Raw genomic sequence first — 25201 nt, forward strand, 5'->3', positions numbered from 1 at the left:
GGGTAATTCCAGGCCTTTATCTGGCTGGCACCCTGGAGGCCAGCTCTGGAGGGCTGGGTGAGGAGGCCCCAGGGCGGGAGGAGGTGAGGCGGCCCCGCCTGCCTGCCCTGCACCCCGGTCAGCACCCGCAGCCCCAGCTCTCTCCGACGTCCTTGCTGTCCAGCTGGATGTGGTCAGTGCCCTTCTCGCTGAGCAGAGGGCCCCCGTGCCGCATGACCAGCTCCGTGGCCACCCTCACGAAGGCCTCCTCCACGTTGCTCGAGTCCTTGGCCGACGTCTCGATGGCGCACAGGATGTCGTGGTGCTCCGCCAGGCTCTGCGCCTCGGCCAGCGGCACCTCCCTCAGCTCCCTGAGGTCCGACTTGTTCCCTGCGGGGAGGTGGGGCAATGCTGAGGCCCAGGGCCCAGGTGGGCGTGGCTACAGCTAAAGGCAGCGAGCCAGAGAGTCTATCTTTAATGCTCTTATCCCATCCTTTTGCCCCTCATCTCATCTCTTCCTATCTTTGCCAGGGGCTTGTGCATTTTATTGCTTTTTCCTAAAAAATAGAAGCAGGAAGGTCTGGTGAAAAGAACAGGGTGCTTAGAGCTGGAAGAAGACCTGGGTAGAGACGCCAGCTTCCTGTCACCCGCTGGGTGACGCTCGGGTAACACACTCCATCTCTGAGTGTCAGCCTCCCCATCTACGACACCACCTTCTGCAGAGCAGGGATTAAAGGACACAGTGGACACGAGCTAGCACCTAGCGGGCCCCCCACCAATGCTGAAGTTAAAGAAATCTGGCCTTGCTATTTTTTTTTGGCTAAAACTTTGTCATTTTTCTGATTATTTATGCTCTCCTATTTTCCTTTGGAATTTTTAAATTCTCTGTAAGATTGTGGGGTTTGATTATTTTGCTTTTCTGATAATGAGAGCACAGACTACAGCTGCCCCTGAGAACACACCTTTGCTTCTCCCATGAGGTATGAGGTGTTTCATTATGTTTTAAATAATCTGGTCAATTGCTCCTTGGTCCAATTTCTACAAGAATTTTTTTTAAGTCTCTAAGTGATTGACTTTTACAATGTGATTATAGGGACAAAAAAAAAAATAGATAAGCATCTATAGGGACTTCCCTGGCGGTCTAGTGGTTATGGCTTGTTGCTTTCACTGCCAGGGCCCAGGTTCAATCCCTCGTCGGGGATCTAAGATCCCCGCAAGCCACGTGGAATGGCCCAAAAAAAAGAAAAAAAAATTCTAAAATTTCTTTGGTAAACTTAAACAATGCAGCAACCAGTTTCAATGTTTGGAACTTATTTGGATCCTGATTTCAACACACTGGAAAGAAAAGCACGTGTGATATTTATGAGCAATTATAAATCTGACCACAGATCAGCTAACTTGATTGTATTAGGAGATGTCAGTAGGTTTTAAATGTGAAAAGCGTACTGTTATTACATATTTTTAAGTGTTTGTATCTTTTATAGATTCATGCTGGAACATTTGCAAATGAAATCATTTGGTGTTGGGATTTGCCTCAAAATAATGAGGTCGGGGGAGGGGCCGAGAGCTGAAATGAACGTGCACAGGACTTGCCGGCTCTGCTGAATCTGGGGTTTGCTAACGCTATTCCTTTTATGTCCTTGTGTAGCGTGCTCTATGATAGAATGTTTTATTTTAAAAGTCCTGGATTGGGAATTCCCTGGCGGTCCAGTGGTTAGGATTCCACGCTTCCACTGCAGGGGGCCCCGGTTCGATCCCTGGTCAGGGAACTAAGATCCTGCAAGCCGAGTGGCGTGGCCAAAAAAAAAAAAAAAAAAAACTAAAAAAATTAAAATAAAAGTCCTGGATGAAAGGGGAGCATCAGGCCACGTAGGGAGAACTCCCTTCCTTCCCTGGGAGATCAATCCACCTAGAGCACCCACACCCCAGTCCAGGCCCATCTGCACTTGCTCACCTTAGAGGAATCAGCCTGACTGTTGGGACGAGCACGCCAGGGACCAAACACATGGTCCAAAGCTTCTTGAATCCAGGCCCGAGAAGTTTATGCCGGAGGAAAAGGTAAAATGGAGGTCATGGCATCCCCTGCAGCACTGGTTCTCAAAGTGGGATCACTGTGCCACCTGGGAACTTGTTAGAAATGCACATGCATGGGTCCCCCCAGTGCTCCCGAATCAGATGCTCTGCAGGTGGTGCCGGCGTCTGCCCTCCACCAAGACTTCAGAGTGGCTGGGGGGAGTGTGGACACCTGAGAAGCACCCCCTGCAGGGTGGCCGACAGGGCAGGCCACTGAATCACGATGGGCCACGTTTACATGCTCACAGGCTATGTGGACACGATAAATGACTTCACTTTTCTGACCCTCGGCCCCGTCCCTGACACATGGGGAGCAGGCAGGGTTATGAGAACACACATGATGAAGACCGAACTAGCCTGGACCAAGGTGCGGCCACGTGGCGACCGCTTCCTGGCCTGCAGTCATCTCATTTCCACTTTGACTATAACTTTACAAGTGATTAGCAGGATCCGAAGTTTCTTTTTTTTCTGGCTGCGCCTCGTGGCATGTGGGATCTTAGTCCCCTGACCAGAGATCAAACCCATGCCCCCTGCAGTGGAAGCTCAGAGTCTTAACCACCGGACCAACAGGGAAGTCCCCAAATGTTCTAGATCATGGTCCTGGCTCCGCTCCTACCTGGCCAAGCTCAGCCCTCTCTGTGCTCTGTTTGCTCTTTGTTTAGAAAGGAGAGAGAGACTGAGACAGACAGACAGACGGGTGGAGCGCAGGGGCCCCCGCTCACCGATGAGCAGCTGCACGATGTTGGAGCCCGCGTACTTCCTCACGTCCTCGATCCAGTGAGGCACCGACAGGAAGGAGCTCCTCTTGGTGATGTCATAGGCCAGGATGGCCCCGTTGGCGCTGCGGTAGTAGCTCTGGGTGATGGTGCGGAAGCGCTCCTGGCCAGCTGTGTCCCAGATCTGCAGCTAAAGGAACAGGGGTCCCGTGAACCCGGGGGTGCAGCCGAGCGCAGGGGACGGGGAGGCCGAGCCCCCAGACCCACCCCCACCCCCAAAGCGCTGCTTCCGGGGGCAGGCCACCAGCCACACCTCGGCAGGCACCACGCAGGACGGGCCAGAAGGTGGACGGAGCAGAGAGGCCTTCTGAGCCCTTGGAAGGCAACTCAGCGGCCTGAGCAGGACGGGGGCAGCAAAGTGCAGGCGGGCAGCCCCGTTTCCACCTCCAGGGTCCCAGGACAAGGGGGTGGGTTCTGCACGGTGGCGGGAAGCACACTGGACCCCGAATCCTCTCTGCCCTGGACACCAGGCTCACTGCTGGCACTGTGTCCAGTGCCTGCCCCTCTGGGCCGTGAGTGCCCGCCACCCCCGCCGTCGGGAGGCCCCCAGCACTCAGGCTCTCTGTTCTGCCTCAGCGGCGCCGGGGAAGATGCTCACGCTGGGCAGCGACGGCCCGGGGAGGCTCCTCTCAGGCGGCCTCTGCCATCAGCTGGCGCAGCCTGCTAACCCTAACCCCGGTCCCAACCCTCCTCCCGCCCAGGTCCTCACTTCACCAGCACCCATCAGGGCCACTGCCGGGCCTGCCTGGATGGGCGCCCGGGGGGGCGGGAGCATCCCTGGCTTCCAGCGGCAGCAGCAGGATGGCGGCAGAGACGCCAGGTAGGGCGGCGGAGGCTGGGCCAGGGGCCGACCTGGACGGTCACTGTGCCCGGGCCAGGAGGCTGAGCCACAGAGGGCACCAGAATGGGCAGGTCCAGGGCTCTCAGCGGCTCAGGGCCTGCCTTCCTGCTGCACAGACCACAGGTCCTCGGGGCCCTGAAGATGACATCCTGAGCCGCAGGCCATCCACCCTCCTCCACTGGCACAAGCACTCTGGGTGCCTCTTTATCCCGTTCTCAAGGGGCGTCCGGGGTGGAGACAGACCCAGAGGCCTCAGACAGTTCCTGCAGGCAGGGCTTCTGGCCCTGGCACTGTGGAGGTGACCACCTCTTCCTGGGCCTCACAAGAGGGGTCCACCAGTTGATGTGTTCTGAGCCACGACTCGCCAAACCAAACCCCCGGCCTGAGATGTCCCATTTGCTCTGCAGGGTGAGAGGCTCCAGGAAGCAGGCCCCGGGGCACAGCTCGCACAGGGGTGACGTGAAAGGCGGGACCTCAGCACCACGCCAGCCTGGGATCCAGACGACCTAGGACTCCCCTGAACACCCCAGAGGGGAGCGTCAAACACAGAGGCCAAGCAGACACGGGAAAAGGCAACTTGGCGGAAATAGAAACTAGGCATTTTCTCAAAACAATCTCCAAAATAATCATCAGTGTTTTCAGAGATAAGAAAAGGTCCATGAAATGATAGAAGAACACTCTTATTTTAAGTAGAGGGAACATTCGGAAAGGAAAAACGAGCTCTTGGAAATTAAAAATATAACATAAATGAAAAATGCAACATAAGGGTTGGAAGATAAACTTGAAAAATTTCCAAGTAGGGGGAAAAAATGCAAAGAGATGGAAAAGAGAGAAAAGGAATTGGGGAACCAGCCTAGAAGGTCCACCATCAGGATAGTAAGAGTTTTGGAAAAAAAGAATAGTAAAATCAAAGAAATGCTTCAAGAAAATTCCCCAGAACTGAGTGAAAAGGCCCATTAAGTACACAATGGAGGAAAACAGACCCACACAAGACACTTGGCCGTGGGAACTCCAGAAGAGTAAGGAAGAAGAAAGGACCCTAAAAAGTTGCAGGGGAAGAAAAAGAGAGAAAGGAAGAACAGGTTTGAAGCCTTCACAGAAAAGATCCATATCGCATTAGACATTCAATGAAACGATGCCTAAAATTACAAGGGAGAGCTTCCCTGGTGGTACAGTGGTTGAGAGTCCGCCTGCCGATGCAGGGAACACGGGTTCGTGCCCCGGTCCAGGAGGATCCCACATGCCACGGAGCGGCTGGGCCCGTGAGCCATGGCCGCTGAGCCTGTGCGTCCGCAGCCTGTCCTCCGCAACCGGAGAGGCCACAACAGTGAGAGGCCCGCGTACCGCAAAAAAAAAAAAAAAAAAATTACAAGGGAAAATAATTTCCAGCCTAGAATTCTCCACCTAATCACTATGAGTCAAGTGCGATGGTTTAACAAAGGCATTTGCAGACATAGGGGCCTCGAAAAATTTACCTTCTTGCCACCCATTCTAAGGAAGCTGCTGAAATCAACCAACATGAAGAAAATGGGGGATCCAGAAAGAGAACTCAACTCAAAAGAGAGGCGAAGGGAAACCCTGGGGTGGTAGGGAGATCCCAAGACAGCAGCCAAGCCGCAAGCCAGGATGCGGGCCAGTCGGGAGCCTCCAGTTCTGGCAGAATATTTAGTGGCCGTCGAGACCTCCCTCCTTAAACAACCGGGAGACTGAGAAAAACATGGGAGGCTACTGTTTTCAGGATGTAAACAACACAGCACGAGACCCTAATCCTTGAAAGAAGCAAAACTCATGGAAGGCGCCTCATGATTGCCAGCAGTCTGCAGGGGACGGTTTCCTTACCACAGGACAGGGGGCTAGATTCCAAGCAGGGCATGGAGCCTGGAGCAGCTGGTGTGACCGGGACGAGGAGCGATGTGGGGGAGTCCCTGGTGGGTCCTGGCACAGGGTGGGGCTCCCAGGTTCTAACCAGAAAGCGGCTCCTCCGGGGGTGAGGACACACCAGAGGTGGAGGCTGAGCAGTGCTGGGGGATATTCCAACCCAGCCACGGGGAAGAGGCCTCCTTAGCACCTCGCGAAGGACCCAGATATTGAGCTGAGACATCAGGAAGGCTGTGCCCCACGAGTGAGGACCACGGCAAGAGGCAGGCCTCCCGACACCTGCCCAAGAAACCCTAAACCAAGCTCTCAGGTTTGGAGGCCGCGTTCTGTCAAGGTGAAAGGCTAGAGAAACACTGTCAGACTTGCATCTCTGCCCTAACAGAACATGAAGACAAGCCACACAGGTTCGAGGTGATCAGCCAGTCACTGAATTGACTACTAGAACATGAATCAGTGCACTTCAAACATGTTCCAGAGTCACTACCCAGTATCAACCAGTATTTCCAGTATACAATTTAAAAATTGCTAAACATGCAAAAAAAAAAAAAAAGACAATTTAACCTCAAGAGAGAAAAGCAGTCAATAGAAAATGATGCCAAAATGGCCCAAATATTGGATTTAGTAGACAAAGACTTTAAAGCAGTTATTTTAAATATGATCAGAGAATTAAAGGAAAATATGTTTGAAGAACTGAAGCAAAATATCACTCTAAGTGGGCAAATAGGGGATTTCAGTTAGAGAAGTGGAAATTATTTCTAAAAACATATTTTAAAAGGGTCAAAATTCTAGAACTTAAAAGTACAGTAAGTGAAGTGGAAAATTCATTTGATGAGCTTAACAGCAGAATGGAGACAGAAAAAAAGAATCAGTGAACTTGAAGAAAAATCAATACCAAGTATTTAATCTTTGATTAAATAAGATCTTAAATCTTAAGATAAGCCTCAATAAATCTCAAAAGATTGTATTCTTACAGAATATTCCTCTAGCCACAGAAAATCTAAAACAGAAATTAAGAATGCTCTGGGAGAGACTTCTTCAAGAAGATGGAAGAGGGCTTCCCTGGTGGCGCAGTGGTTGGGAATCCGCCTCCCGATGCAGGGGACACGGGTTCGTGCCCCGGTCCAGGAAGATCCCACATGCCACGGAGCGGCTGGGCCCGTGAGCCATGGCCGCTGAGCCTGCGCGTCCGGAGCCTGTGCTCCGCAACGGGAGAGGCCACAGCAGTGAGAGGCCCGCGTGCCGCAAAAAAAAAAAAAAAAAAAGAAGATGGAACTGAGAGGCAGCAAGATGTTGTGGGGACAATTACACAGTACGTGGGGTAGATGGAGAGGGTGAGTGTGCCAATTAGGGGAGGATTTGGAGCTGAGTTAATGGTAAATACATAGACCCCATGCAGAAACAAGATAATCACTACCGCCAGGAAAAACTAGGGAGCACGGGGAATGAAAGACAGTGCTACATGGCTCAGCCGTGAACAGCTCTTACTAACCAACATGTGTTCATTCAGCCATTTCAACAGCGCTTACTGGACACCTGCTCTATGTTCTAGGTACCAGAGAAAGCAGAGGAAACAGATTCAAATTCCTGGGCTCAAGCTTACAGTCTAGTGCAGGAGACAGATGCTAAGTAAGATAATAATAAGTAATATGGATATATATTTGTTTATATGGAAATACAGAATATAAATAAAATATTTATCATAAAATAAGTAATACAGTAATCAGTATGCTAGATAGTGATAAGATGGAAAAAACAAGCAGAGGAAGAAGTGATCAAGTACGGTGAGGAATGACGTTTTAGATAGGAAGGCCTCATTGAGATAACAGTTGGGTAAAGATCTGAAAAAAGTTAGCTAGCTGTGCCGATGCCTGCGAGACAAGCATTCCAGGGAGAGAGAGAGCAAGTGCAAAGGCCCTGAGGCAGAGACATGACTGGTGCACGAAGATCAGTGTGTTGGGAGCAGAGTGAAAAGGGAGAGAGAAATGAGGGATGACCGAGGAATTGGGCCAGATCATGCAGTGGTGCCCTGGAGACCACAGCAAGAACTTTGTCCTTCACTGTGAGTGAACGGGAAGCCAGGGAGTTTCGAGCCAATCAAATTTACTTTTAAACAGGATCACTCTGACTACCGTATGGACAACAGATCAAAAGAGAGCAAGGACAGGGAATTCCCTGGTGATCCAGTAGTTAGGATTCCATGGGTTCACTGCTGAGGGCGCGGGTTCAATCCCTGGTCGGGGAGCTAGGATCCCGCAAGCCGTGCAGCCAAAACAAAAAAGAGGAGGGACAGAAACAGGGAGCCCAGTTAGACGGTTGTGGCCATAATCCAGGGAAAAGACCACAGTCGTAGCAGTGAAGTTAGGGAGAAGTGATCAAATTGGGGCTCTGTTTTGCGAATAGAACTGAAAGGAACTTAATGCTGATCTAATCAACATTACCACACACCTCTACTGGGAGGGTGCAAAGTGTGTGTGTGTGTGTGTGTGTGTGTGTGCACGTGCATGCGTGCATGTGTGTGATGGGGGCTAGGGTAGTGCTGAGAGAGTTAAACCCTCATCTTCCAAAGCAGGAAGTCAATAGATGATGCGTGTACCTGGGGAGGAGGGGTAGCAACACAAGCAAGAGAAGGAGAAACAGAAGAGGCGGAAGTGGTTGCCCCTAGAGGCTGGGGGCAGAGGGGAGTGTCCGGAGACCGTCCGGTAACAAGCCTTGTTGAACCATCATACACAAGTGTAACCGATAACAATGAAAAATAAAAACCCAACACAATAGCTACAGATTACGGTATCTGGGTCAACCAACTCGTGAAATCTGGGCAGTAATGGAGGAAATATTTTTGGAAAGTAGGTCCTTCTCATGACCGGTAATACTCTAATCCTACTTCCCCACATCAGAGCCAGGGGAAGAGAAAGAGCAGGGTCAGTGCTCGGGCCCGGCAGCCTGAGATCCTGGACGAATCCCGTCACTTCCCACCTTGGTGTCTGCAGGCTAAAACCTAATTCAGTTTTCATCTGTCAAAAAAGGTGCCGTAAGGGTCAATGATCGACTCAGAATGCTCAGAGCCGAGTGCAGAGAAGGGGCTGGATAAAGGCGTCCACTTAACAGTGTCACTGAGCTGACATCACTTGGGGCTGGCGTTTGTAATACACGCCAAGGAGCTTTAATGCAAAGTCGAACACGTAAAGGGCTCAAAGAAAGGCACACCGGGCTGTGTGCACGACCACACATTTGTTCATTCAGCACGAACCGAGCGTCAGCCATGTCCTAGCCCCTGTTGGAAGGACTGGCCACGTTGCAGGGGGTGAAACAGGAACAGAGCTCCCTTTCTAGTAAAAAGGAGGCCGACGAGAAGGCCAGTGGGATACTTGCAGAGAGGGGGGATGAGCACCCTAAAGAAAGCAAACGTAACAGGAGGGCCTCCCCGGATGGCACCTCCGAGGGTGGTCACAGAAGGTGGCCCCTGGGCTGAGGCTCCTGCCAGTCGTGGGAACAGTGTTCAGGCGCAGGGGACAAAGGTGCAGAGGCAGGACAGAGCCTGCCACGAGGAAACACAGCCAGAGCAGTGTGGCCAGATGGCAGCAAAGCAGCACCCCGGAAGGCGAGGCCGTCGGCGGTACCGGAGCCAGAGCCTGAGGGTGGGTGTTACTTCACTGTGGTGGGAGACGGCGACAGATCGTCCGAAGCAGGGGATGTGTATCAGACGCCTCTCATTCCGCTTTGCACGTCTTAGCAGCACCCTGTGCTCCAGCCATTGCTGCAGCAACCACCCTCGCACAGAAACAGCCTTCGAGCCTCCCTGATCCTAGCCCGGGAGGCCTGCTGGAAACCACCAAACACTCGGGACTTGTGACCCAGATGAGAGGGACCCGCCAGCCTATGGACTGACATTCAGCCAGTGCAGGGCAGGGGATGCCGGGCCTGATCAAGCCCCACTTGCCCACAGAGGGACCCACATGAGAATGCAGCCTACACAGCCTTTCCTCCCTTCTCTGTTCTAGAAACAGATGAGCTCCACGCACGCTCTTGCCTACGGCTGTCCTCAGGGAACCCAGGCAAAGCCGGGACGTGCCCCGACTTATGTCTGTAAAGCTGCCGGCTGCTGGGTGGAGGACGGTCCTACAGAGGCGGCCCTATGGCTTGGCCCGAATGCCCCCTGTGTTCCAAGAGCTGGGTGAAGCCAGGCTGGGAGCGGCCCCGCTTTCCGGGCAGCCCAGCACAGCTCCGCCACCAGGCAGGGCCCTGGGGAGGCTGGTGAGAAAGTTAATGAGGCTGATCAGCCACCTGAGCTACCAGAGACCCAGGCGAGCAGAGCAGCATCGTCCCGAGCCATCTCCGGGGCAGCACAGGCCCGGGCTCTGCCTTAGAAACCAGAGCAGGGACTCCCCTGGTGGCGCAGTGTTTAGGAGTCCGCCTGCCATTGCGGGGGACACGGGTTCGATCCCTGGTCCGGGAAGATCCCACATGCCGTGGAGCAACTAGGCCCATGCACCACAACTACTCAGCCAAAAACTTAAAAAAAAAAAAAAAAAAATAGAAACCAGCGCAGAAGCGCCGCGTGGATGCTGTGGGGACCTGTGCAGGGGTAGTGTGGGGACCCGCGGGGGGTGCCGGCCTCGCTCGGGGTCTCCCGGGGCTGTGGGCAGAGACCGTGAGCCCCACATCACAGAGGAGAAAGCCGGCTCTGGAGATGCAGTGATTGGCCGAGGAAGGCATCTCGGCATCGTGCTGGGTCCGAGCCCATCTGCCTGCCTGCCTGCTCCCCGGCACAGACCTCGGCAGGGGACCGGCGCCCAGGAAATCACGGGTGTGGAGGCCCCTCTGCTCTGCGGTTCCCGCTCCTTCACACGCATCACCGCCAAGCCGGCGCCAGGCTCCCTGCGGACGGGCTCCACCCGCCCAGCACCCGGCCCACGCCCGCACAGCAGCCACTGTGGAGCCGCCAGAACCCAGCTGAGATCCTGCAGCCCCTCCGATCTCCGGCCTCCGCCCTCAAGTGCATCCCTCGAGCCCTCCGCATCGCCTGCAGGCCCCACAGGCCCCGACTTCCTGCAGTCGCCCACCCCGCGTGTCCAGCTCCCGGGAGGCCACATCAAGGCCCGTGCCTGAAATGCTCTTGTCCCAGAGCCTCGCCATCCCAGCCCCGCACCCCAGGGCCCCGCCTCAGCCTCTCCACCGCCTGGCTGGACACAGGCGTGCACGCACACTTCTTAAATGTTTACTGTCCCTCCCTCACGTGGGACGCTTGAGGGCAGGGGCTGTGTCTGGCAGGCTTTCTGCATAAGCCCACCAGCCAGCACAGCACCTGGCAGGTAGAAGGTGCTCGATGAATACACGGTCCATCGGCTGGATGTGCACCTGCCTGCCAAATTGAAGCCACCACCCCCGCCCACCTCCTTCCCCACCTGGAAGTCCTCCACCTGCACTCACTGGACAGACAGACGGGGGCCTTGTTCACGGATCACACCCGAGCCCCCTCCCCAACGCCCGCCTGCCACCCACCTCCCACCAGGCACATCGCCAGTTTCTCCAACCTTCCCAGCCAGGCTCTCTCATCTGACAGTTGACTTTGGGGGAAGTTCTCTGGCCTGCTGATACCCAGAGTGAAGTCCGGAAGCATCTTCGGGGCACAGAGGGTAGGACTGAGGCCCGGCCAGGATGGAAAAGGGCTCCCAGAGCACGGATGCTCGGGAGAGGGGAGCTGCCCCCTCCAGCTCTGCAGGGGTCAGTCAGGTGAGTTTCAAACAGGTGGGGTGGGTATTTCAAGGGGAAGTATGGTATCAAGGTGAGGAATGAGGCTATTTTCCCTCCTAAGCTCCACACCTAACAACTCCCAGTTCACACTGTCCCTCTGGGTCCCCACACCCATGAAGGGTGTTATCATTTTGTCATTATCTCCTTTTCTAGGATAGACTGCATTCCTCTTGACCTTTTGGTGAACTCCTACCTAACCGTCAGGGCCCCAGTTCAAGGTCACCTGGTCAGTGGAGCTTCCCTGACGCACACACCTGGGCCCCACACCAAGCGGACTCAGCTTTCTTTTCCTCGTGGTCCACAGCCCTTTACTCTTGCCTCTATGACAGCATACACCACAGAGGATGTCAACTGTTCCAAACTTGGGTGCCTCTGGGGGCCAGGAAGGGAACATAAAATGCAGCAAGGTGACAGAAAAGGATATTCTGCCTAAAGCAAATTCAATAAAAAACAAACCAGCAAATCACCACTGAGCAGGCCAAACGAAACGGTTCACGGTGGGAACTGGCCCAGAGCTGTATGTGCGGGGCTCCTGGTTTGTAACTCTGCCTCTCGCCATCAAGAACAGGCTCTGGGGACTTCCCTGGTGGCGCAGTGGTTAAGAACCCACCTGCCAATGCACGGGACACAGGTTCAATCCCTGGTCCGGGAAGATCCCACATGCCACGGAGCAACTAAGCCTGTGAGCCACAACTACTGAGCCTGTGCTCTAGAGCCCGTGTGCCACAACTACTGAAGCCCGCACGCTACAACTACTGAAGCCCATGCGCCACAACTACTGAAGCCTGCGTGCCACAACTACTGAAGCCCGCGCGCCTAGAGCCCGTGCTCCGCAAAAAGAGAAGCCACCGCAATGAGAACTCCACGCACTGCAACAAAGACTAGGCCCCGCTCACCAACCAGAGAAAGCCCCGCGGGCAGAAACGAAGACCCAACACAGCCAAAAGTTAAAAAACAAATAAAACAAAAAAACAAAAAATAGGCTCTGGTGGGGACAGACCCGACCTCATTCCTTTGCAACCTGGCGCAGAGCAGGCGCCTGACCAGGAAGGAAGCCCTCTGAGAGCAGGTCCTGCGGTCAGGCCAGTGGGAGTGAGATGAGGCTGGCGGGGCAAGGGCTGCTCTCCAGGGAGGGTTCCCATGTGCCCCGGTGGGAAGTCAATTCTGCTTAGTAGGTTAAATAAACCTAATAAATAAAATCAACTGCACCGTTGGCGATTCAGGTCCCAGAACCTTTGTCCAGCACCATCCCTCCCAATGGAAACAGAAGAGGATTTTATCTGAACAGCCTTTCTCCCACAGGATGAGGCCGGCAGTGGGAAGTTCCTTGCTTCTTCACAGCAGAAAGGGACCTTGGAAAAATTAGTTCTCAAGACAAAACTCCAAAAACTGCTTGGAGAGACCCAAATACGAGGCCCCATGCTGCTGTTCATCGTGTCTCGGAATGTGGGGAGTCTGAACCAGGAGGTGGTCTGCAAGCTACTCCCCGGCCAGCCGCGGTCACTTCTGCCTCAGTCTTCAGGGAAGAGCTCAGCCCCGGGCTTGAAAATAAGCCTCGGCCGAGAGGCATGTGCACTGCTGCAAGCGACGGTAAGACCCTGCAAAACCTCCAATGTGTTAGCGGGTGAGACAGGCAGGAGGGGATGGAGGCTAAGCGAGGAGAACCGGGGCAGCGACACCGGCCGGGGGGCCGCGCGGACCTGACACAGACGCGCCCCCCAGCGGCTGACAAGGGCTGCGGACGGGTTCCGGGGCCCACGTTCCTCCCGCCCCCGAAACACGACTGCTCAGGATCCCAGCGTCAGAGGCAACCTTCTGTGTCCCTTGTCACCATGCAGCTCTCCCTGTAGAGCCACCACCACTGGAAGAAGGCAGGCGGGACCCCTGGTTCCCCGCCCTGCTCTGCCAGCCGGGGGACCAAGCGTGATCAGGTGGCTTCCTGGCATCTGCGTTTCACCTCCAGCATCTTGGCAACAGTGGTGGGAACCCGGGTGATGAAGGTGACAGACGCGCTGTGAGCCCCTCCAGGCTGACTCTGCCGGAGCTCCCTGTCTCGGTACATTCCATCCTCAGGCAGCCCTGCAGGTGCACCTCAGCGCCTTTTACAAGATGGGTCCCAGGGCACAGGAGAGGAGAGCTCAGTCTGACTCCGAAACCTGTGCCCTTCGCTGTGGGCACGGCGCCTCCACAGACCATGTCCTGTGCTCTTTTCGTCAAACCCCCTCCTCCTGCAGGAATCAGTCAGCCTGTCCTTAAGTCCTGGTGGGAAGAAAGGCCCAGCCTCCGCCCATGGGGGATGTGGGCAGCCTGAGCTCCCGGTGCAGCGAGGAGCTCTGGGGAGCTGGTGGCCCTGTGCTGGTGACCACGGTGGGACTCACAGGTGGCCTCTTACCTGCCTGTAGCCCCTTCAGGCACAATGGGGTACATGGGGACGAAACCCAGGCAGGACGCCAGGCAGCAGTCTGTGCCCCCCAGGGAGGTCAAGAGCAGGGGCCGCAGCACCTGGACCAGGACTTGCGGCTGGGCCGCCACCCAGCACCAGACAAAGCCAACCCATTCGCTCCTTGGCCCAGAGCATACCTTCCAGCATGACCGGAAGGCGGATCCCACGGCCCACGGGGCCCCACTTCCCCTGACTGGATGAACACCAGGCCCTCTCCTGCTTCCAGGGCTGCAAATGAACACGGCCCTGGAGCACAGCCCGTCTTTCCTCACTGGGAACTGTCCTCCTTCAACGCCCAGCTCCAAGCCCGGGAAGAGGACTGCGCATCGTCTGTGTCCTGGGCACCACGCAAGCAGCCCCGTGACAGCATGGCACCCGAGCAGGAACAGTCCGAATTTCTGATATCTCGTCCTGCTGTGGCCACAGTAAACACACGTATGCTTGTAAGGCCGCAAGATTCGGTTCCTGGTTTGGCAGTTCAGTCCCTGCAGCAGCAGTATGGACAACACTCATGCTACTTAGGTGCTTGCACGTCTGTCCCCCAAGCCAGACATGAGCTCCGAGGCACAGGGACGCATCTCATGTGTCTTCCTTTTGTAGGTACTCAGAACAGCACCCGGGAGAGAGGAGGTACTCACAGAACAAACCCTGAACCCACTGACGAGCAGTTTCTGTCCTGGGTGTCACATGGAAGCTTCCAGCCAACAACCACAGTTAAGCTCGACAGAGCACCTTCTAACTTTCAGGTGTTTTTCCCTTTTCATCTCACTTAACTTGTCTGTTGCTCCAGACAGAAGAGGCCAGCTCAAGGCCCTGGCTCTTAAATTATAACCCAAGAAACAAAGGAAAATGGAGCAAAAGGAATCTTTAACAATAAATGTGAGTGGAGATCAAACTTGGCCTCACCTCCAGCAGCGGACCTTCATCACGTCCCACCTGCCGTGGGGCAGTGTGGGTGCAGACATTACCCGTGGGTCATTCTCGCCAAAACTCTTCCACCGAGTATCTCTGAACCTCTAAACTCAACCTCCAGTTTACAGAAAATACAAAGGAGAGAGGAACAAGGGAAAAGACACCAGGAGGGAAATGAGAGACAAATCCAGAAAGCGACTCTTAAAAAACATCAGTCATCAAAACAGAAGTGAGGCATCGTTCTGGACTAAACCCACACTGGACTCCAGCTCAAGGGGGAAAACTCTATACAAGACATTTTGGAGGAAGTTGGGGAAACTTAAAAATGGACTAAGTAGATGCTTATAGAAACAATGATTTGCTTAGGTATGATAACACACTGTGCTTACTTTTAAAAGCTGTATGTCAAGGTATCCAGGGGTGAAGTATCATGCTACCTGCAACTTACTTTCAAATAAAAAAATTTATATTACACATACAAAAAGATACGACAAATTCAGCAAAACATGAGCAACTGTTAAATCTATGTAGAGCATATATGGGGCTCACTATGTTATTCTTCCAACTTTTCTATATTTTTTAACTTTTTCATAGTGAAAAATTGGGAAAAATAGAGGTATTAATAATATCCTGAGAATGAAAATATTACTGATAGGAGAAAGTACCAACTGGAGATCTTGGAAATGAAAAACGTAATTGTCAGAATACAGAAACTAAAAGATGAAATGAACATCGGGGGCTTCCCTGGTGGCGCAGTGGTTGAGAGTCCACCTGCTGATGCAGGGGACACGGGTTCGTGCCCCGGTCCGGGGAGATCCCACATGCCGCGGAGCAGCTGGGCCCGTGAGCCATGGCCGCTGAGCCTGCGCATCCGGAGCCTGTGCTCTGCAACTGGAGAGGCCACAGCAGTGAGAGGCCCGCGTACCACAAAAAAAAAAAAAAAAAAAAAAAAAAGAACATCGGAATAGAGGCAGCTGAAAAGTAAATCAGGGATCTGGAAGGTGGGGCACGGGCTGCCAGAACACAGCACAGCAGAACACACTGTCACTACAGAGGCCAGACCCTAAGCCCAGCTCCCGCCCTGCGCAGCCTCCAGAGGAGAACAGGGAGAATGACAAGAAGGAATGAATCGAAGCAATACAAGCAAATCCCATAGAGCTTCAGGAACATGGGACTTTTCATATTGATTATACCTACTGAGCTCAGAGAGGACGCATGGGAATATCCCATCACCTGGAGAGAGTGCTTTACTCACCTGCCAGGACACACGGGGAAGGCACAGTGTCAGGTGCAGATGCACGGAACGACACGGTGACCGTGACTTGGGGGGTGGGTGGAGTGCTAGGAAGAAAAACCAAGCAGGGCGAGGAAGGGATGAAAAGTAGCTCAGACCTCAAAAACATGACCCAAGGACCCCGCGACAGTGTGTGGTTCCATGTACACGTGTGTCCAGAAGCGGCAGCTCCACAGAAATGGGCTGGGGGAGAGTGGAACAGGCATGACTGCTGAGAGCTACCAGGTTCCTGTCTGGGTGATGAAAATATCCTAAAGTTGACCCTGGTGAGTATTCAGAACAACAGGAAAAAACACTGAATTGCACACTTTAAATGGGGGAATTCACAGTATATGAATTTTATCTCAATAAAGATTTTTTTTAAAAGGAACTTGGTGGAGTACTACTTTGGACAGGATGGTCAGGTAAGGCTGACTTACGTAAAGCAAAACAATAATGTGTTGATGTACATACACACGTACACACACACAGAGCAAACTGCCCCAGGCATCCTAGCACACGGGGCCTTCCATCTCCTCGGCTCTTGCATGGACCACACTCTGCAAGCTGAGGTTCCAGACCCACCTCCGGCGCAGACATGCCCCTCCGCCTCTCCCCACCCCACCCCCCCGCCCTCTCCCTCACTCGCTCCTTCATTCAGCCAATACTGGTCAAGGGCTTATTCTGGGGAAAATAACCTGATGCAAACCGCAGAGCTGGAGTTTACATTGAGGTATTTACCTTGTGATTTCAATATTAAGGTTAATTTTTCCCATGCATTTCATCTGTAATGCAAACATGGCAGATACTGACAATTCATAGCTGGCAAACTGAAGTTTATCCTGTGATCCATTTTTTCATCATGAAATCATCCACTGTTCGTGTCCCCACTACAGATTTAAAACCCGAGAGTAAAAAACAAGTCAAACCAAAAAATCAAAGTGTTTCACTGAAAAATATAAACAGAATATTTTTAATTTTAAAAAAAATCTGGGGCCTCCCTGGTGGCGCAGTGGTTGAGAGTCCGCCTGCCGATGCAGGGGATACGGGTTCGTGCCCCGGTCTGGGAGGATCCCATATGCCGCGGAGCGGCTGGGCCCGTGAGCCATGGCCGCTGGGCCTGCGCATCCGGAGCCTGTGCTCCGCAACGGGAGAGGCCACAACAGTGAGAGGCCCGCATACCGCAAAAAAAAGAAAAAAAGAAAAAAAAAATCTGATTTTTACACTTCTCAGACATAAAAAAAGGCAGAGGTGGGGACTACCTGGCTTGAAACTACAAGGAACTTTCCTCAAGGAAAATGGAATCCCTCAGTGATCGTGGTCCAGCCTCCTCATATGGCGCCCAAGGAAACTGACATGTGGAAGGGAAATGACCCGCCGACTGTCCGCTGTGAGGTGGAGGCCACCTCTGCAGGCCTCTGGGATCAGGATGAACTTTGTTGCCCATACATGGCGACTGCGCTCAGGCAAGGCCCGGCCTGCCGTGAGCGTGGACTCTGCTTTCACAGTCAGACCTCACCTGGGACCAAAGGCCTCCTGACAGCGTGGCAGGCTCTGCTCCGGTGTCCTCTGACCCTTCTGAGTCATCAAACCCACCCTGTGATCCAACATCCGGAAATACTTGTGCAATTTCCCAAGGAGACCACTTTGAGAGGGACAGGTCCTAGCGAGACATCTAAGCTCCAGGTTGTTACCTTTTAAACAACCTGTGTGGAAAGTCACGTACCTGGTCTAGGGCTACTCTGACCTCTTCCTGGGGTAGGAGAGGGAGGCCTGCAAGGCCAAGCAGGGCAGGTAAGAAGGGAGGGGATGCGTGTGTAACCCACGGAGAAGGGCGCTGCTAGTCACTAACGGTCCTGACTCACTACATCCCCAGAGCAGGTTGCAGGCGCCTCTACCTACCAGCACTGGCTGTACGTTCAATAAAACAGCATTACGGGGCTTCCCTGGTGGTGCAGTGGTTAAGAATCCGCCTGCCAATGCAGGAGACACGGGTTCGAGCCCTGGTCCAGGAAGATCCCACATACTGTGGAGCAACTAAGCCAGTGCGCCACAACTACTGAGCCTGTACTCCAGAGCCCACAAGCCACAACTACTGAAGCCCGTGCGCCTAGAGCCCGTGCTCCACAACAAGAGAAGCCACCACAATGAGAAGCCCGTGCACCGCAACCAAGAGTAGGCCCTGCTCGCCGCAAGTAGAGAAAGCCCGCACACAGCAACGGAGACCCAACACAGCCAGAAATAAATAAATAAATTTATTAAGAAAAAAACAACCCAGCATTACGTAGGCCATTCTAGAAGGCAGGTGCTTTCTTTTGTTCACACTGGCCATAAGCACCACTTCTGCTAATTAATCTGAATGAATAAGGATTTGTTTAACAAGCGGATGGCATTAGTATGTTGATGTGACACCGCTAATCAAAGTGTAAGAAAATGTAAAATGCAAGTGATAAACGACGGCCCAGATTTCACACTGGTCCCAAACCTTTCCGTGTGTGTGTTCATGCACGCGTGTCTGTGTGTGCGTGCGTGCACATGAGCTCACACATGTGCGTGTGGCAGCTGGCAGTGGTAGAGGGCGTGCACAGCAATGAGGAAAAGGCGCCACACGAGGAGCTGGCAGGCAAGGTTCTGGCTCAGACCTGCCACACGTGGCCTTCATCTCCCTGTCTGTGAAATGGGGTCTCACCGGGTGGCTGCAAGGACCAGGCAGAACAGAGCACGAGAACAGTGGTGAAAACTCGGGAGATGATTATAAAGCAGAAACTAATTTAAAAAATAATAATAAAATAAAATATATTCTAAAAGAAAACAAAACAAAACTCGGGAGATGGGGGACTCAGGGAGGGAGGGCTGCCCCCTTACTACTAAGCTTTACGATCCCTCACGCCCAAAGCCTCTCTGCAAGGGCCACACAGGGCTGACGGAAGGAAGGAAAACGCAAACAGGCCAAAACACCAAAGGGATGGAAGCAAAAAAAGGAGGCAGGTGGAGGCCCTGAGCTGTGAGAAGGCCCGGTCTGGGCGATGCCGCCCCCTGTGACCGCAGTGGGCTCGCCTTTTCATACACAGCGGGCCCTCCATGGCACGGACATGGGGATTCTGCCTTCACTTCATCGCTGGGGAAGCAGATCAGTGCACAAGGGCAGCTGGGCAGCCAGGCTGAGAAGCTGAGCCTCCGGAGCCCCAGGCCACCAACTCTCTCAGGGGACCCACGCTCGTGTCAGCTCCCACCTGCTGCTGCTCTGCTGTGCGTCAGGTCCCTAAGCTCGGGGCTGACAGGTGAACAGATCAGGAGCGGTGATGCCACGTGCCCCAGGCGGCAAAGCCAAGATTGTGACCTGGGTCCCGAGGCTCTACCACGGGCCCCCTTTCCACCATCTTCCCACAGCATGTGCTGCCCCGGAACTTGCAGAAACCTCAGGAGGCAGGTTCGTTTTGCCATGAGGATGATTGTCACCTGCATCAAGAACAGATTTCTTGGGCTTCCCTGGTGGCGCAGTGGTTGAGAGTCCACCTGCCAATGCAGGGGACACGGGTTCGTGCCCCGGTCCGGGAAGAGCCCACATGCCGCGGAGCGGCTGGGCCGGTGAGCCATGGCCACTGGGCCTGTGCGTCCGGAGCCTGTGCTCCACAGGCTCCACAACGGGAGAGGCCACAACAGTGAGAGGCCCGTGTACCGCAAAAAAAGAAAAAAAAAAGGAACAGATTTCTTCAGACAACCAGCGTGACCCAGAACTTATCTCTTATCTAGAGATCCTTTTGCTATCTCTGATCAAAATCGGAAGAGTCAAACCAATTTTATCCAAATAGGAAAAGCACATGAGCAAGGCCACACCCCCAGCTGGAAAGGCTAAGGATGCAAACTTTAAAAAGAAGCACTTTCGCACCAGGAGAGCGATGGAGCGCAAGGTCCCGGAACGTGGGGCCCAGGGCCCAGGGCAGAGACTGAGCTCTGTGTGGGAGGACCCTGGCTGCCTTCCCAGCATGGGGACAGTGACCCCGACAGAAGGCCGAATAAAGGGGCGCAGCTGTCCAGGGCCGACCCGTGTGCGCGTCCCCTGTGAGGTGCACAGACCAGTTTACATAACAGGCCTTTGTGTCGTCCCAGATAAGGGTGTGTGAGCAGCACTCGGATGTGCTCAGGATTTAGAACCGGCTGAGATTTCCTGGGGGATGGTGAGGTGGGGAGGGGCAGGTTAAGAAATAATCCTAATAATAATCCCTGGGGAGGAAAATGCTAACAACAGCAACCATCAAATAATCCCTTATGTTTGTAACTCCTTGGTTTTATTCACAATAGCACTTTCAAGATAGACAAGAGGGGGGTAGCATTGTCTGCCTTTTCTTACACGGTGTCAGAAATGGAAAGGACGGCTGTTGTTTTTTTTTTACAGTACGCCCTTTTATGTCTTTGAAATTTTGAAATTCTGAACCATGTGGATGAATTATCCAAAAACATACAAGGGGAATTTTTAACTATTTTGAGCGTATCCATAGCCGTCCAACAACCCTGAGAAGTAGGCAGAGCAAAGATCGTTTGTTCCATTTCACAAAGGAGGAAGCCCGGGGCTCCAAGAGGGGACAAGGAACCGGCCAGGGCTAGGATGAGGCTGCACAGACCTTTGGACACCTAGTCCAGGGTTCTCCTGCAGAGACATCACCGCTGAGAGGCCAGCAGCTCCCAGAGTTGCCCCCAGCTTCAGCCTGCACAGCTAGAGCCCAGTGAACTCACACAGGGCCGCCCGGGGACCGGCGCCACGGCCAGAGCCTTGCCACCAGCAGGGCTGCTACGGGAGCTGCCCAGGGCTGCCTGATGCTCTGTTAGCAGACAGCACCCTGAAACTCCTTGGGGTTTCCACCCTCCTTCCTGAAAATCTAGAAAATGCCCAAGTCCATACGCTTCTCTCCAAGTGCGGTGACCACAGTTGTCTTTTCACTAGAGTCACTAACGTACAGAATCTCAGGGTCATCGGTACGAACTGAGTGGGACTCAGAAGGGTAGTCAAGTGTAAAAATAGGCGCTGCAACTCGGAGCCAGGGAGACCCTGGGTTCAAAGCCTGGTTTTGCCACTGACTTGTGTGGGGCCTTGGGAGTGTCGGTCACTTCCTTTATTGTGGCCTCAGCTTCCTCCCTATAAATAAAAAGCAATGAACACAAAGGTAGTGAGCACCGTGTGTCTGACACTATTGTAGGTGCGGGGATTCACAGGTACGCAAGGCGGTGTCCACTTTCAAGGAGCGGACACTGTACGGGAGAGACCCACACACAAGGGAATGTCAAGTCCTGGTAAATGCTATGAACCTACCCTGTAATGGGACGGAGGGCCTAGGAGGCCAGGGAAGGCCTCTCTGAAGAGGTGGCCTGTGCAGTGACAGCCGAATGATGAAGCAGCTGTTACACGGGGATCTGGGGGTGGAATGTGGCAGGCAGGACAGCAGAGGCAAAGGGCCTGAGGCAGGCATGTTGGAAGGACAGAAAGGGCCGGCGAGGCTGGGGACTGCGTGTGGGGCAGAGGCAGGGAGATGAAGTGGCCGAGGCAGACAGGGGCCCAGCTCTCCAGGTCAGGTGTTGGGATGTCATTCTGGTCGCAAGAGGAAGTGACTATAGAAATAAAAGGATTTAATTCAATCTGTGATGTTCCCGACTTTTTATTTTTTTAGCAGCAGAACTCTTCAGTCAAAGACAAGCGGAACCTCAATATATAACTGGATAAAAGTAAGCTAGTTAAGGCCCTTCTGACCCTGCGGTCTCTCAGCCTCCCTCCTTCAGTCTGCAGCTCCCCAAGTACAGAGCAGCTGGAAAAGCGCTAGGTGATCTCTCTCTGAGCTTCCTCAAGAGCCAACAAGAGCCAGCAAGCACAGGAGAGGCGGCTTTGAGATCCTGCTGGATGCTTGCTGGACCCCAAACAGGCCTGGGAAGGTTTTAAACTAAATCCCTGATGTGGACATGCTTTCTGCAGAAACAACAACGATAAACTCTGGCTCCTCAAAGGTTCCAGTTAAAAACCACAGTGTTGAAACTATAGGGACAGAAAAGAGATCATGGTTGCCAGGGCCTGGGGTGAAGGGAGGATGCTGACACAAAGGGACACAGGAGAACTTTCCGGGTTGATGGAAGGAATCTATACTCTGAATGTGGTGGTGGTGAGAGGACTGCATAGGTTTGTCAAGATTCACAGAACTTGACACCTGAAATGAGGCCCATTTACTGTGTGTAAGCTGAACTTCAATAAACTTGATTTTTAAAAAAATCACCTTGCTGGAAGACACCCCAGAGATAGTTTATGGGTGAGGAAAAATGACCTGCCCCCGCTGAGTCCCGAGAGCCCAGCACCCGGGGCCAGGGAGGCTGTCCTCTCACCCCACCCACCCAACTGCAATTCACAGCCTCTTCAGTGCCTGAGCCTCAGGATTCTCTGGTTGCAAGATCAGGAGGTAAATGCTTGCACAGGCTTTCCCACTCCACGCAATCAGAAGCAGCAGTCTGGTGTAGGGAAAGACCCCAACGCCCTGGAGTCCGAAAAGCTGGAAGAAAACTCGCACGTCTGTCACTTCCCAGCTGTGTGCCTGGGGAAGCCTGCCCCGTGTGAGGCGGGGTTAATCACAAGAACACATCTGTAAGACAGCTGGCACACATCAGAGTCTTGAGAGGGGTGGCCGCTGTTAACTCTTAGGGGGGTTACCACGCCTACACTGCTCTCCTGGTCCCAGAACCACCCGGCTGCCTCCCAAGTAGAACAATCTGAAGGTGACCAACAGGAAAAGAAATCTCGAAGTGCCTGCCCTGCATTGCATAACCTGTGCTCGGTACACAGTGCACCCAGGGCTCCGCACAGGTTATCTCGCCAGGTAAACAGGAACACCCAGCCCCTCCTTGACCACCGTCAGCACCGGGAGAGGGGAGAGGGGAGGGCAGGGGGAGGGGAAGGGAGGAGACGGAGAAGGGGAGGGGAGGGGACGGGGGAGGGGAGGGGGAAGGGGAGGGGAGGGGAGGGGAAAGGGAGGGGAGAGGGAAGGGGAGGGGGAAGGGGAGGGGAGGAGAGGGGAAGGGAGGGGAGCCGGAGCAGGCCGCCCGCTTGTTTACGCCTATCCTTCAACTCGCCGCTTCCCCGTGGCTGCTGGCAGCGTCCCAGGGCACAGACTCATCCGCGGACCCCATCCCACAGCCTTCCCTCGCAACCTGCTCCAGAGGGTGGTCCCGAATAATGACTCAAAGCTGCCTGCCACACCTTGTTCTTTTTTCCTATCCTAAGGAGACTCAAAACACACAGAAACCCAAAAGACTGTTAAAAAAAGAAAAGAAAAAAAAAAGCAACCCTTCTGGCAGGGAGCTTCTGCTTCCCCTGTCACATCAACTCCAGAGGCACCGTGTGCATGGAAAGGCTCTTGGCTGACTTTTTCTCCATGCTGGGTCGGGAGGAAGAAATTATCCCAATTTTGCAGAAACAAAGAGCTAAGCATCCTGCCGAAAGCCAACCGGTAGCAGGCCCACAGCAGCCCAGGGAGGCCGGGCGCCACAGTATCGAGGCTCACGGGACTCAATCACCCGGCTCCACCTGAAAACGCGGAGATACCAGGAGATGCCTTGGCCCTGGGCTGCCCCGCCCAGGGCTCTTAGGAGCCATCCCGGAACCGGTGGGAACTCAAAACCACCAAAGAGGGGAAAGGATTTCCGTCCGGCGCAGTTCAGGCAAGTTCCCGAGTAAGAACAATGGTGTCTCGCTGCGTTCGGGAGGGCTGACACCCAGGTTAAGAAACTGATTCACTAATCACAAATGTTAGTTCTCAGACCACTGCCAGGACTCTGTGGCAGCCACATCCTGCCGGTCTAGTGCGGAGCCACTGCCAAAGCTCGGTCCTCTCCCCCACCTTCCGGGGCCCGTGAAGTTTTCAGTTCCTATCGGGCTGCAGCTGGGGGAGGGGACCCGGGCCGCCCCGGCCGAGTAAAGTTCCACCACCAGGTCCACAAAGAGACTGCAGGGAGGCGTGGCCAGGCCGGAAATTCTGACAAAAAGTTTTGGCCCTCCGGTCCTAGAAGAAAAACTACTTCCTGGTCCCTCCTAGTCGTGGGGGTGTCCCTTTCTGCCTGGGGTCCCCTCCCGAGGGCCGAGCTGGGGCCTTCGACCGCGGTGGAGCAGCGGTAGGCCGGCCAGGCGGCCCCCGTGCCCGCACCCGAGGCGCTCAGCCGCCGGGCACCGGAGACGCTATTCTAGAGCAAAGTCCCCCAGGGTGTAGCTCGGAGGGCAGGGCCTCTCCTCCGCACTCCCCCCAGCACGCGCACCCCAGCGCCCCGAGGCCCGCGCTCTGCGCCCAGAGGCCGGCCCCAACGCCCAGGCCCAGGCCTGCTCGGACAGGGGGCCAGAGGGGACCCCAGCCCCCGCGGACCAGTCGGGTGCTCGCCGCGGCCCCCGACCCCGACCCCTCCGGGGAGACCCTCCAGGGCCCTGGCCGACCACTAGCGCCATGGGGCCCGGCTGCACGGCGACCCCGGGCCGGGCCTCCCACCTTGACCCGCTGGCCCTGGATCTCCAGCGTCTTCATGGTGAAGTCCACGCCGATGGTGCTGCCCTGGCGCTCGGAGAAGACGCCTGTCTTGAAGCGCTGCACCACGCACGTCTTGCCCACGCTCGCGTCGCCCACCAGCACCAGCTTGAACAGGAAATCGTACTGCTCGTCCGGGTCCCCCGGGCCCGGCCCCGCCATGGCCGCGGGAGCCCAAGGGCCGGCGCTCCGGACGCTGGGGCGGCCTGGGCTCGCGCAAGCCGCGGGCCGCCTGGCGACGTGGAAGCGCCGCAACACCTGGGGAAGGGGCGCCACCGCCCGCCGGCCGCCCCGCCCCGGCCCGCCCGGCCGGCCAGACACCGCGGCCGCGGCTCCGCCCCGTAGTCGCCTGGCCCGGCCCACCGCGCCGCGCCAGGCCAGTCCGGCCCTCAGGGCCGCCCTGGGCACCGCCCCGGGCCCGCCCCCGACCGTACTCTTCCAGCGCTGTCCTCGGGCCCGCCCCCAGGCCTACTGGGCCCTCGGCACTGCCTCTGGCCCGCCTCCAATGAGACTCCGCCCTCAGACTTGACCCAATCAGAATCCACCTTCAGACCCGCCCCGGCCGGACTCCGCCCCCAGCGCTGCTCCCGACCCCGTCCCCATCCCGACTGCGCCCTCAGGGCTGCCCTCAGCCCGTTAACACTCCTCGGCTCCGCCCTTAAGCCCGCCCACAGCGACCGTACCCGCCACGCCCCCCACCGCCAATTTATCCTCTGCCTCCGCCTCCTCCCC

General features: G+C 54.9%; 1 protein-coding gene across 1 annotated transcript; it reads right to left on the bottom strand.

The window, feature by feature from the left end:
• Positions 1–24738, bottom strand: RAB43 (RAB43, member RAS oncogene family). The gene is made up of 3 exons (XM_060109089.1): positions 24434–24738; positions 2775–2958; positions 1–369 (listed from the first exon to the last, which is right to left on the bottom strand). Exons 1-3 carry the CDS (start codon positions 24629–24631, stop codon positions 119–121), a joined length of 633 nt encoding a protein of 210 aa, XP_059965072.1. The 5' UTR covers positions 24632–24738; the 3' UTR covers positions 1–118.
• Between the last annotated feature and the right edge of the window lie 463 nt (positions 24739–25201).

Source organism: Mesoplodon densirostris, chromosome 10, assembly GCF_025265405.1.
Source record: "Mesoplodon densirostris isolate mMesDen1 chromosome 10, mMesDen1 primary haplotype, whole genome shotgun sequence".
NCBI lineage: Eukaryota > Metazoa > Chordata > Mammalia > Artiodactyla > Ziphiidae > Mesoplodon > Mesoplodon densirostris.

Coding starts and splice junctions, on each gene's coding strand:
- RAB43 (XM_060109089.1), bottom strand. CDS start 24,631: ATGGCGGGGCCGGGCCCGGGGGACCCGGACGAGCAGTACGATTTCCTG. Junction 2,959..24,433: donor TCCAGGGCCAGCGGGTCAAG/GTGGGAGGCCCG, acceptor CTGTTCCTTTAG/CTGCAGATCTGGGACACAGC. Junction 370..2,774: donor CATCGTGCAGCTGCTCATCG/GTGAGCGGGGGC, acceptor ACCTCCCCGCAG/GGAACAAGTCGGACCTCAGG.